Source organism: Octodon degus, unplaced genomic scaffold (assembly GCF_000260255.1).
Source record: "Octodon degus isolate 3935 unplaced genomic scaffold, OctDeg1.0 scaffold00116, whole genome shotgun sequence".
Taxonomy (NCBI): domain Eukaryota; kingdom Metazoa; phylum Chordata; class Mammalia; order Rodentia; family Octodontidae; genus Octodon; species Octodon degus.
This window is the reverse complement of record NW_004524692.1, coordinates 4,431,730-4,444,073: the sequence shown is the minus strand read 5'-3', so window position 1 is coordinate 4,444,073 and position 12,344 is coordinate 4,431,730. Positions and strand designations below refer to the sequence as shown.

Sequence of the window (12,344 nt, the reverse complement as noted above, 5' to 3'; positions counted from 1 at the left end):
TATATATGTCCCTGCTGCCTCTGAGAATGACCTGTGTCCAGCCTCAGGCTCAGCTTCAAGCCATCGGAGTTGCTTGCTGCTCCTACTTTCTGGAGAGCCAAGCACTCCATAGCACCGTGACAGTGCTGGAGCACAGCCTCTGAGAGGGGCCTGATATCCATAGACCTGGGCCCTGTGTACCACCCAGTCACTACCGTGTGTCCAAATCTGTGGGGTTCATTTGTGGTGTGCGCTCTGCTCCCAGGATCCCACCCATCTGTGATTGATTTCTTCTCTCTGCACAGCATGCTGAACAGCATCACACTGCACAGTGTTGGCACAGGCTGGTCCTGGCACAAGCTCACGAGACACAAACCCCCCCGGGCCCTAGCTGAGGGAGCCATGCCTGTGCAGGCCTCCCTGAATGCTCTAGTGGTTGTGCACCTCCACACTGTTGGGTTTGGAAACTGGCCCACTGCATGCTAGAAGCCTCGAGGTCATGTTGGGACAGGCCACACCAACTCCAGCCTTGCATCCCCATAGCCTAGCAGCCTAGGTCAGGCCTTCTGAGCTCCTATGGGATCCAGATGCAAAAACTAAGAATTTAGCCATGCACGGTGGTACAGACTGACAATACCAGCACTCTGGGAGACTGAAGCAGGAGAACTGCAGCTCTGAACACAACCTGGGCAACTTGGCAAGATGCTAGTTCAAAATTAAAAGTGGGGTGGAGATGGGGACATATCTCAGGATGAGTTCAATCCATAGCACCACATACACTTTTATACGCAAAAACCACCTAAGACCTTGAGACCAAGTTTGAACTTGAAGACGGCTAAACACAAAATCCCGGAAGGAAGACTGCTGACCCACACACAGCTAGGCCCTTAGATTTGCCGCCTGCTCCCTGCCCATCCCTCACCCTGAATGCACCTTGTCTCAGGTGGATGCTGTCACATAAGCTCATCAGAAGGAATCTGGCAGTTAGGAGGGCAGTGGCTGATATTCTCCTGAATACCTGGTTAATCCTCTGCAAGGGTCCGTGGCCTCCTGGGTGTGGATGTCATCCTCCTGGGGTTTTGAAGAGAGATCAGCCACAGAACCACGAGAAATGGCATGTGTCACCCTGCCATCGAACCCCAGGTCCAGGAGCTGCCTTTGTGACAGCCTTTGTATAAGTGTCCAAGAGGAGGAGGAGCCGGAAATGGCTGTCATCTAACATTCTGTGTCCAAATGTCCCTCCCTGGTGATTTTCACTATGCAGGAAGATGGGGCAGCAACCCCTTGCCTGACCTCTTCCTCTAATGCTTGACTCATGAGAAACATCCCAGACCTGAAAGGAGGAATACTAAAGACAGGATAAAGGAAGGGGTTGAGCTGCCCCCTCTTTTTCTCATAGTGGGGTAGTAGAGAGACATGTTTATAGAAATAACTCTTCTAAGTCTAGAACCTCAAATGACTCCACAGTAGAGTATGACAAGGAAGTTGTAGGTAAGAGATGGGATGGGACCAGTCACAGAGGTGTTCAGACTCCCCTTCCTGACTGTGGAGTCTGTGTGGAGGCAGCTACACAGCTTCCTCTCCACAGCCCCATTCCAGTCCTTCTCTAGCTCATGCGTTCTAGGTGGGCCATCTCACCTGCCCATGTCATGAAGGGTACAGATCCTCACAGGTAGCCCTGCCCCAGCATCACATCCTGTCTTCTCTTCTCCTTCAGGTCTCACCTCACCCTCAGGACCCCATGCTGACAGCCTCACCCCACATGCTGCTGCCCTCCTCGATCTCGAAGCCACCAGGCTTGGGCCCTGGGACACCGTTGTCAACCCACCACCAGATGCAGCTCCTCCAGCAGCTCCTCCAGCAGCAGCAGCAGCAGACACAAGTGGCTGTGGCCCAGGTTCTCCTTAGCCTCCTCCCTACTTCGCAGGCTCCACTCTCATGGGCTTGATGCGCCTACCCTAGCAAGGGGCTCAGGGCAGGTTTAAATCTAGGGAGCCAGAAGGAATCGCTCATGCTATTGGATCATTGCTTTTGGGGGGAGTTGGGGAAGTGAAGGGGCTGGGGGAGAGATAGGGGATGCAAGTGAAATGGAAAGAAACATGTTGGTTTCCCCTGTATCCCCCGCTCTGAGTTGGGCTTGGCTGGCTTGGCTGGATTTGTTGGATAATGACATGAATTTAGCAAGGGAAAAACTGCACACAATTTCACCCTTCCTTTCCTACATTGTTTTCCTGCTGTCTGAGTTGGGAAAGAATGCTTTTGGAGTCAGGAGAAGTGAGACTTGAAGCTAATACTCTTAAAGCAGCCATGAGTATAAATTTGTGCCAAACATCCTCGCAAAGACTGCTTACTGCCCTGACGTCTCAACCTCCTTGTCCACAAGAGGTGCCCAAGCATCCACCTGTGATTTCCTTATTCTAGGCAATGCTAGCCTTGAAATTTATTATAATGAGATTGGATTTTCAGAAATTTAGGTAGATTATTTGAGCCCTAATGAGAAGAATGGGCTTACCTCTTGAGATCAAGGTGGTATTTATGCCTCGAAGTCTTGTTGGGCTACTGCTACTTAGTAGGAGAGAGGTGAGCTGATTTCCCTTCCAGCTAGTAGTGGAGAGTCCTCCTGTTTGCTTTCTGTGGAAGGCACTGCCATCCACATCTTCCTTGAACTTGGGAGTCTGAGCTTTGTATCTACTTGGCAACTGGAAGTGGTGAAGACACATTCATTCCACTTAAAATGTTAAATCCCAAGGTCTGAATGAGGTAGGCTCAGCACCCAAGTGGGTGGGTAAAGATAATTAGGAGAATGGGGGAGTCAGGATTTGGGAGAATTGGTGAGAGGACTAGAAGGGCAGCTTCAGGGCTAGGCATTCTAAATCCACTTGCCCAGACTGGCTGCTTAGGTTTTCTGCATCCTAAAATTCAGGGTGCAGAGTTCTCCAGAGAGTATGTTTGATCCTCGCTGTACCACCTGCTTACCCTTGGCTCCTGAGGGGGCGATGGGATCCCCCAGGCAGAGCTGTTTTTTCCCAATGATGGTGCATCCCTTGGCCAGATCTGCTGTGGCTTGGCCTTGGCAAGGCCTTCTTGTGACTTTCTCCACTGAGCTTCAGGGCCTGAGACACCAGCTCCATGGGAGACTTTGGCACCCAGTTTGAGAAGAGCTGAAGCAGTGGGACATTGTTGCCAAAGAACTAGAGCCTCTAGAAGAAACCTGACTGTAAAACCAAAGGAAGTGTGGTGCTGCGAGGAGGGTTTGCAGATGTTTCCCCTGACAGTGATAGAAAGGAAGGAATATCATCAGTGGCTTCTTATATTTGGAGAAAAAAAAAAATCAGTTCTCTTTGTCAAAAGAATTCATTTCCTACAGTTAATGATGGTGTGCCAGTCTGAGGACCCCCCACTTCCCTTCCCCAGTGTGATGGGTGACAGGAGCACAAAGCCCGAGCACTCCAGCACTAAGACACATCATTTCCAAAAGTTTCCCATTGAATAGAGATCTATTTTCCAACCATAATTCTTTTTCTCTTCTCAATTGCCAAGTAATTATTATTTATCTCTGACTAGGCTTGATGCATATTCATGATATTACACAATGAGAAAGGCCTTCTTTCTGATAATTTGGAGTCACTGCTAAGTATTTAAGAAAAGCTATTTGCAAATGTGTAATCAACACTCAAAAGTGTTGTGGCGGTTGAAGGAAGCTCTGAATCTACAAAGCAATATGACCTATATCTTATCACAGGTCTGCCACAGCCAGCATGTAACCCTATAGGGTTTTGCTGGCACGGACTCAAGCATGTTTCCGAGAGCCTTCTGAGCCCAGCCCTGTTCAAATTGCCTCTCTCCTAGAAGATAGTGAGTCCAGGTGAAGCAAAGAGTGTGGTGTCTCGGGTTTGCACTGTGAGCCACTCTCAGCTGCCTTAGCTTCTTATTTCTTTGCATTTTGTCAGATGTAGCTGACAGTGCCCTGCTTGGCTCTCTGTTCAAGCAGTGACATGATGAAAGGCCACTGAAGAGCCACCAGTGGGCATTCATGTCCTGACTTTGGATATAGCAGTAGATTTTCAGGATCTTCAGGTTAGACAGGACCTTGAGGTCATCTGACAGTGACTTGGACATACCCCACTTCCCCTCTCTGGTGTCCCCATCAGCCAGTGTCTCCTTGCCTCCCTTCGATCTACAGCTTGTTTTTGTAGATAGAACAGTGTTCCCTCAGCTGGCTTTCCCACAGGTGGATTCAGTCCTAAACCAGCCTTCAGTTGGAGATTCTTTGCAAACTCTTTCATCCACTCTCTTTGTAGGATTTGACCCAATGGCTTTATTTATTAGTATCCATATCCATGAGTAAGACAATTGAGATATATAAGTGGTTAATAGGTCATCTTGGTGTCTTTGACCCCGTCTGATATAAACCAACTACAGCATGTGTGTTTTCTCTGCCTGGACAGCACTGGTTCCACTTTCTGGAATGAGGTCAGATTGTACTTGTTTTATCCAACTCCTGCCAGCCAAAAGCAGACTTTCTATCTTTTCTTCATTAAACTACAAGGAATCCCCAGAATTTCAGTGAGCAAGACTGTGACCCCAGCATTTCAGGTGGGAGCACATTTTCCTTTTCTCTATGCCCTGAATCCACTATGCCCTGAATAAAATTCTGAGGATAAAGGCCCAGCTTCTGCAGACAGGTGTAGCCTTGGGGTTGCCTGTTGCATTATTCATGTCTCCTGCCCCATATACTCTCACAGGCCGGTCTAGTTCCCAGCTTGCTGTTTAGACCAGACTTAGGTCTCTTCCACAGTGTTTGCCTTTGATCTAAGCCCTGAAGACTTCTCCTAGGCTCACCCTAAATTTCTTCATAGCTGGTCTTGAAGGAACCTGCCCAGGCCCTACAGGTGTAGACACAGGAGGTGTTCAACCAACTCCTTACGTATTTCCAGATCAAACCTCAGTGTGTACATAGTGAATTAACCAAGTCCTTCTGACCTGCTCTCCCAACCCAGCATGAGGCCTGCCTGGCTGCACAAGCTTCCTGCTTTTGGACAGACCTGAAGTACAAGGGTGTGAATGAGATTTGAGCCATGCCTTGAATCTAACCTGGGATATAGCTGGTGCCTGCATGGCTCCCAGATGGATCTGGGCATTATGGCTGGCTGGCAACATGTAAGTAGGCCAAGTCTGTCACAGTTTGCCAATTCCTGGCCCGGCTCGAGGGGAAATGTTACTGCAGCTCATTAGTGCTATTTAAAGATTTTCCTTCTACCTGCTGCCCCTTCTGCTTGTTTAGGAACAAGTGCTCGGCTGTTTATGCTTCGCCCTTGTGCGTGCAATAGCTAGTTAGAGGAACAGTGCTGATGGTGCGCACGGCCCCACTGCAGGCCCTAGATGTAGCCTATGTCCCTGTGGCTTTTCCCAGTCCCCAGCACCCTGGTGTGTACTGCCCACATCCCTGCCATGTGCATGGCAAGACAGCGCCAGTGCCACCTGCCTCTGCTTCCATGTCTGGTGTGTGTATGTGTGTGTGGGGGCAAATTGCTCTGGTTCTCTCCACTGCCATTTCCATGTGCCCACTGCTCCCTAACTTCAGCCTGGCCCTGCCCCCACTTCTGATGGAGGAGCTGGAGTCCAGGCAAGTAGGCTGGAGAGTGAGTGGTCTGATGTTTCTGGGTGGGTTGAGGGTGGGTGTCAGGATTGTGGGAAGTGATATAGAACTGGAGGGGGCAGGGTTGAACTGACGTATGCTGGGCTGTGGCCAGAAGACAGGTGGAAATGGACCTGAGCATCAAGGATGGCCTGAGGGCCAGACCACCGTGTGCTGAGTCCCAGCTTTGCCTGTGCGTGGAACAGTTATTGCCAAAGATGGCACAGCTCTGGAAAGGAGGCACTTATGCCTTTGCAGGAAAGAACATGTTCTCCTTGCATAAAGGTGTTTCTTAAAGAAAAGCATCCTAAGTACACATAAGATCCCATCTGGGAGGGAGGAGGTGGTGTCCCCTGTCCTATGAAACTGGAAACAAAGCCCAGAGCCATAGCACAAGTCTCGCCAGGGGCTGAGGGGAAGGCTGCCTCATTCCAGGGCTTCAGGTTCACTTCACAGTGTGAAAAAGTCCAGGCCATTTTCTCTCCACTTGGCCTGATTTGGCTGCTCCCGCAGCACAGACTTCCACAGCGGAGGTTTGAGCCTTAGGCCTGGTGCCGCTTCTGACCGGTGCAGAAAGATGAGGGCTCATTAGTGGAGTTTCGGGCAGTGGCAGCAGGATGTGCCTTCCACATTCTCAGGGTTTGAAAACACCTGAAATGGGACAGCTATGTTTGCAGAAGTAAAATGCTTATGTAATCCAGGATGGGGACAGTCAGGAATGGTTTCTCGTGGCACTTTTGTGCCAGCAGATTTGTGTTGGGAGCCTTTGACTCAAGGGTCTCTTATACATTGATAGCATTCTGCTGTTGGAACTCAGAGGCTGATCAAAGAAGCTTATTTCTTTATTCCTCTGGTTTCTGTAAGAAGTAACCACTTCAATTCCTTCATCCTCAGATCTAATTCTCAGACATCACAGCAGGAAACTGAGGTGTTTTCTTCAGTTAGCCCTTAGCTAGTGACCTCTAGTAGTGCCCACTCTGTCCAACTGTATGTGGAATTGACTATCGAAGCCCCTGGCCAGCCCTGCCAGTTGACAGGTGGGGAAATTGTGGGTCCAGGGGAAGTGCAGTAACTATAGTTGCCCAGGTACTGTATCACGACAGCTCCGGCTCTGGTGCTTTGGAATGTCTGCTTCTGTTGGAATGTTCAGACTGAAGGTTAGGGACTTGAGTCTATAGTGTGGATAGGGGGCCTTCACAGCCCCCAGGCAGTGCTATGCAGGATTCTCTGCTTTTTGCTCACGTCCACTGAATACTTGGCTCTACATTTCTGCCCAACGTTTCTGTTTCAAAGTAAATAGAAAAGGAATCAATAACAATTCTACTTGTTTAGTAGATTCCTTTCAATGATGCCATTAGTTTGAATAAGTACTAGTCATAGCAGATGGAATATTGACTGGACCCTTCCTCTTCTGGCACATTGGGGACTTCTCCCAACACCAGCCCTGATCCCTGATGTAGTAAGATTTGGAGAACTCCCAGGTAAAATGTCTCCATTCCTCAATTCCCAAGGAAAATAAAGGTTTAATGCCACCTCCCATCTTATAACCAAAGTAAAATGTTATTAACATTCTCGTTCTGTTTCCTGCCCTCTCTAGATCTTTCTTCGGTTTGTAAGAAAGAGTAAAGAGGCAGATATGTTGACCAAAATGCCAGATCTGTCCTTCACAATGTTTTTAGGACAAACTTACTTTAGATTCCCTGGGCATCATGGCCCTAGGGGAATGGTCTGTCTACCCTTGGGGAGCCACAAATAGAAAGTGGCAGCTCATCTCATTAGCAGCTCCACCTGGTTTGTAGCAACACCAACTGCAAGGTCAGGTCTTCAAATCGAGCCAGAGGGGGAAGCAGCCACCGTACCCAAGAGTACAATTTTCCTAATACTGGCTCCTAGGAGGGGCGGGATGGGAGCACCATGTGCCTCGGTCAGACTCAATAAGACAGTGAGGTGGTAAGGGTCACCCCAAAAAGATGAGTCTGTGGAGCACACTGAGTTTTAGGCACCTAAAACATTTGCTGCAGAGCAAGAGATTCAGCAGGTCTGACCTCCCTCCATCTGTCTCCTCCTCTCCATGCCCATCTATCCTGGTCCTGTGCCCTTTGTCCATACCATTCTTTTGGTCCAAGAAAACCCTTTTCCCCATAAACTGCCTTGGTCTAGATCCCCAAACATATTAGTTCCCTTTCTTTGGGACCTGAACCCCACTTTGAGGACTCTTTATTCACTTCTTTTTTAAAATTTTTTTCCATAATTTTATTGAGAAACAAATAGCAATGAGACAGTTTCAAAACAGATTGGTAGGACAATTTCAATAATTAACACACTGCAAACACTCTTCCCAGTGGTGATTTGCTGTACAAGATGCGGACATGATATCCTATTTACAAACATTATTAGAACAAATCCCTGTATTCATTAAGAGAATGTAACTATATATCTATCCTAACCATTTTGAATACACAGATACAAAATGGACATTCATCTGTATCCCCTTTTTTTGTTTAGTTCCATTATTTGAATATTATAGGTGTGTTAACTCAGCAAAATATTCTAAAAGAGTCCAGTAGTCCATAATAGTATTAGGTCTTTCGCTTGACTGGCAATATCAGAAATTGTTGACCTTAGTCTCCTACAGCTCAACATAACAGCATGGCTTTACTTCTTATACTTCGTTTTTATACTTTTCTCCTGGATGGTTAAGACCAAGATAAAGCAAGACCTATGCAACAAGAGTTGTAGCTTTTGGGTGTGATAAGGTCAGTGAAATCCTCTCAGGATTTATCCGGAGATCCTGTACCTCAGATTGTAGATCTTTTTTCAGTGTCAGCCATGTGAATGAGTCACGGCCATTGCTTGGCCAATGTGCTGTCTGTGAAAGCCTAAGAGAATCTTTTCTCTCCATGTGATTCCCTTAGGCACACTCTACATCATCGATCACTTTCCTCTTTGGCCCCATAATCTCCTTAATCAGAAAATTTGGTACACTACCGAGTTACATGATGTTACAGTACAAGTTCTCATATGTCCTGAGTCTTAATTGACTTTGGAAGACTAAGGCCAAAATATTGGCTTTCCTTGCGGCCCTCCTTTTTCTCTAATTTTGGTCTGCAAACTTAGGTTGTTAACCCTCCAGAGGACAAGCTTATTGTATTACCATACAACCTAGGCTGTTAAGCTTAACCTCACTATCTGTCTGAATATCAAACACCTTAGGCATAACATGGAGCAGGTATTTTTCATCAAGTATTGATATGTTGAACTTTAAGTCCCTACAGAATATGATGAAAAAACATTTAAAAATAAGAATATATTTTAAAATAGGCATAAAGAATTATATAATTCTTATGTTTACACATAAGTCCAGAAATCTAACCATATACAACCTTGAAGCAGGACAGTCCCACAACATTCTTTTTCCTGTCTCCTGCTTTCATTCACCACCCCCTTCTTTTGAACAATCATCTACCCGAGAGACAGCACAGCAACAACTGTCATGTCATGACAAGTAGCCCATATTCAGAAGACCAGAATGACAGGTACTCCAAGCATAAACCTACTATCACAAATTGCCATCTTTGCACATCAAAAGAAATTACCAACAAAGTGAAAAGACAACCCACAAATTTGGAAAAAATCATGACAAATAAGTATTCAGACAAAGGTCTGCTCTCTAGAATTTATAAAGAACTAAAAAACACTAGGACCCCAAAATTTAAAGACCCAATTCAGAAATGGGCGTCTGAGATGAACACACACTCTCAGAGGATGAAATTAAAGAAACGAATAAATATATGAAAAAATGTTCCACATCACTAGCCATCCGTGAAATACAGATTAAAACAATAATTGAGATATCATCTCACCCTAGAACGAATGGCTATCATAAAGAAATCAATCAATAACAAATGTTGGAGAGGCTGTGGGGAAACAGGAACCCTTCTCCACTGCTGGTGGGAATGTAGACTGGTGCAACCATTCTGGAAGTCAGTGTGGAGACTCCTTAGAAAACTTGGACTGGAAATCCCATTTAAACTGGCTATTCCTCTTTATTCACTTCTTAGCACAAGAACCATATATGTGTGGGTGTTATTATTGGTCAAGTGACTCAGTTTCCTCAAGCCAGAGGCCTGATATACACCTGGTGCCTTGGTTCATCAACTTAATTCTTTCCAGGATTCTGTTCACACACTGAACTGGTCACAACCCAAATCAAATTTCCCCATAAGGTCAGCATTGAACCTAAGCATTGAGTTTGATTTGATCTGTGACCAATTCAGTTTTCGAGCACAGTCATGAAAAGAATTAAGTTTGTGAACTAAAGGGCCACTACTTCCCCGTCTCTTCCTGTGAGTTCCATTCCACAGGAGGATCCCACACCAAGAACAGGTGGTTAGATGTCACTGGCCCGAAGCCTGCTCGTGTGCCCGCTGTCCCTTCCCAAGACTGTCATGGATTGATGAGGGGCTTCCTGGAGACAGTCTACCTCAGGCCTCTAATGATGTCAGGCTCTGTTAACAGTCACTCAACAAACACTTCCTCTTCTGAGAAGAAAGCATTGTCCTAAATGCTTCTATGGGAAACAACAGGGGAGCAGTAGCTCAGGCTGAGAAGCTGGCCCCCACAGACATAGGGCAGGCCCCACAGTCTCATTTAGAAATTAGTACTGAGCTATATCCCCAGCACCCCCCCCCCTTTTTTTTTTTCTTAAATTTTGAGAGGATCTTGCTGTTTTCCAGGCTGGAGTTGAACTTGTGGTCCTCCTGCCTCGGCCTCCCAGGGCACTGGGATTACAGGTGTCTACCACCACGAGAAGCTATGCTTCCTATTCTTTGTCCTATTTGAAAGAGGAGATGCAAGGAAAGATTATGTAGGGGTTTACTGTGACACTAATCTTAGGTTTTGCTTTTTAAAAGCAAAAGTAAGGGAGGAGTACCCTCTGCAAAGCTGTGCTGTGTTGGGTGCTAAAAGAGGGCAATGGGGACAGAGGGCAGTGTGAGTGTGGAAGCGGCTCTTTGCTATCTCTGGCCCTTGGTGTGAGACACACAATGATATCCCATGTATAGAGGGATCCACAGACCCAGTGACCCAGCTCCTGTGGCTCTCACTGTAGAGCCACAAGCCCAGGCATCCACTTTGCTGTGCAAGTCTTTATCGTCTCTGGTCCCGACCCCGCAGGGAGGTCCTCATGTGCACTCATGTCCCTCTCTCCTCTCTGCCTTGTCTCCCCTCCACCCTCCTGGCCTCCTCTTCACTGCAGGTTCACCTGCTGAAGGACCAGTTGGCTGCGGAGGCTGCGGCCCGGCTGGAGGCCCAGGCCCGTGTACACCAGCTCCTGCTGCAGAACAAGGACATGCTCCAGCACATCTCCCTGCTGGTCAAGCAGGTTCAGGAGCTGGAGCTGAAGCTGTCTGGACAGAACGCCAGTAAGCCAGGGGGCCCTGCCCAGCCTCCCTACCTGCCCATGTGGGTGCGAGGAAAACTACGCTCCTTCCTAAGGCTTTGGGGTTGCTTAATGGGCACTCTGACCTTACCCGTGTGAAAACAGGCCCTGGGTCGCCCTGTCTGTATACGCCGTGGATCACAGCACTGAGTACCAGAGCAGACTTTGGCAGCCCTGGTCCTCAGTGACCGTGGAAGTCCCTGCCATGTGGCATCATTGGAGGGCTTTTCCCTTCATAGTACATGGAACACCCCTGGCGGAGGCAGGGGCAGCTGAACCTAGGGCCTTGCGTGTGCTATCACTGAAGCACACCTCCAGCCAGTTAGTTGGCTTTCCAGAAGAGAACCGTGCCTGACATCACCCCTGTCCTCTTGTCTTCCCACAGTGGGTTCGCAGGACAGTTTGCTGGAGATCACCTTCCGCTCGGGAGCCCTGCCTGTGCTCTGTGACCCCACGACCCCTAAGCCGCAGGACCTGCACTCGCCGCCGCCGCTGGGCGCGGGCTTGGCTGACTTTGCGCCCCCTGTGGGCAGCCCCTTAGGTAGGCGCGACTGCTTGGTGAAGCTGGAGTGCTTCCGGTTCCTCCCTTCCGAGGACACCCCTCCCCCGGCACAGGGGGAGCCTGTCCTGGGGGGCCTGGAGCTCCTCAAGTTCAGAGAGTCAGGCATCGCCTCGGAGTATGAGTCCAACACTGATGAGAGTGAGGAGCGCGACTCATGGTCGCAGGAAGAGCTGCCACGCCTGCTGAATGTCCTGCCCAGGCAGGAGCTGGGCGACAGCCTGGATGACGAGATCGCCGTGTAGGTGCCAGGCAAGGAGACACCAACAGGTGCCAGGGGCCGTGACCGGCTGCTGCTGCCCGGGTAGGAGTGCCCAGGGAAGGCGTGCTGCTGAGGATAACACCCAGGGTCAAGGAGAGAGGTGAAGGCTTTGAAGGGAGGTTAGGATGGTGCCTTGGAAGGAAATCGGGAGGAATTCGGACTCCCAGGGGTGAGTCAGTTCCGTCTTCTGCTATGACTCAAAGGTGGTGGAAGCAGGCCTGTCTTGAGCCCCATGGCTTTGGGAAAGGGTCCCTCTTCAATATCACTGGGCTGCTGGAAGACCCCCCTCCCGTACCTGCTATGCTATCAGACTCTTCTGCTGTTGTCCTTTGATGCCCCAGGGGTCCCTCCCTGTCTCCGTGGTCCCGACCAGAAAGGGAAGCCATTGGTACCTTCTCAGGTACTTTATATCAGGATGCTACCAGTTGCCTAACCCTCCCCCGACCTTACGGGGGAATTCTTTCTC

At 48.6% G+C, this 12,344-nt stretch overlaps 1 protein-coding gene across 1 annotated transcript in view; it reads left to right on the top strand.

Annotated features, from left to right (window-relative positions):
* The window catches only part of Nos1ap (nitric oxide synthase 1 adaptor protein), a 293,255-nt gene extending 280,913 nt beyond the window's left edge, over positions 1 to 12,342 (top strand). Inside the window, exons 8-10 of the mRNA XM_004639967.2 lie at positions 1,697 to 1,876; positions 10,875 to 11,040; positions 11,443 to 12,342. Of these exons, the coding sequence (XP_004640024.1) occupies positions 1,697 to 1,876; positions 10,875 to 11,040; positions 11,443 to 11,861 (765 nt within the window). The 3' untranslated portion in view covers positions 11,862 to 12,342. The remainder of the gene's footprint in view (positions 1 to 1,696; positions 1,877 to 10,874; positions 11,041 to 11,442) is intronic.
* The last annotated feature ends 2 nt before the right edge of the window (positions 12,343 to 12,344 follow it).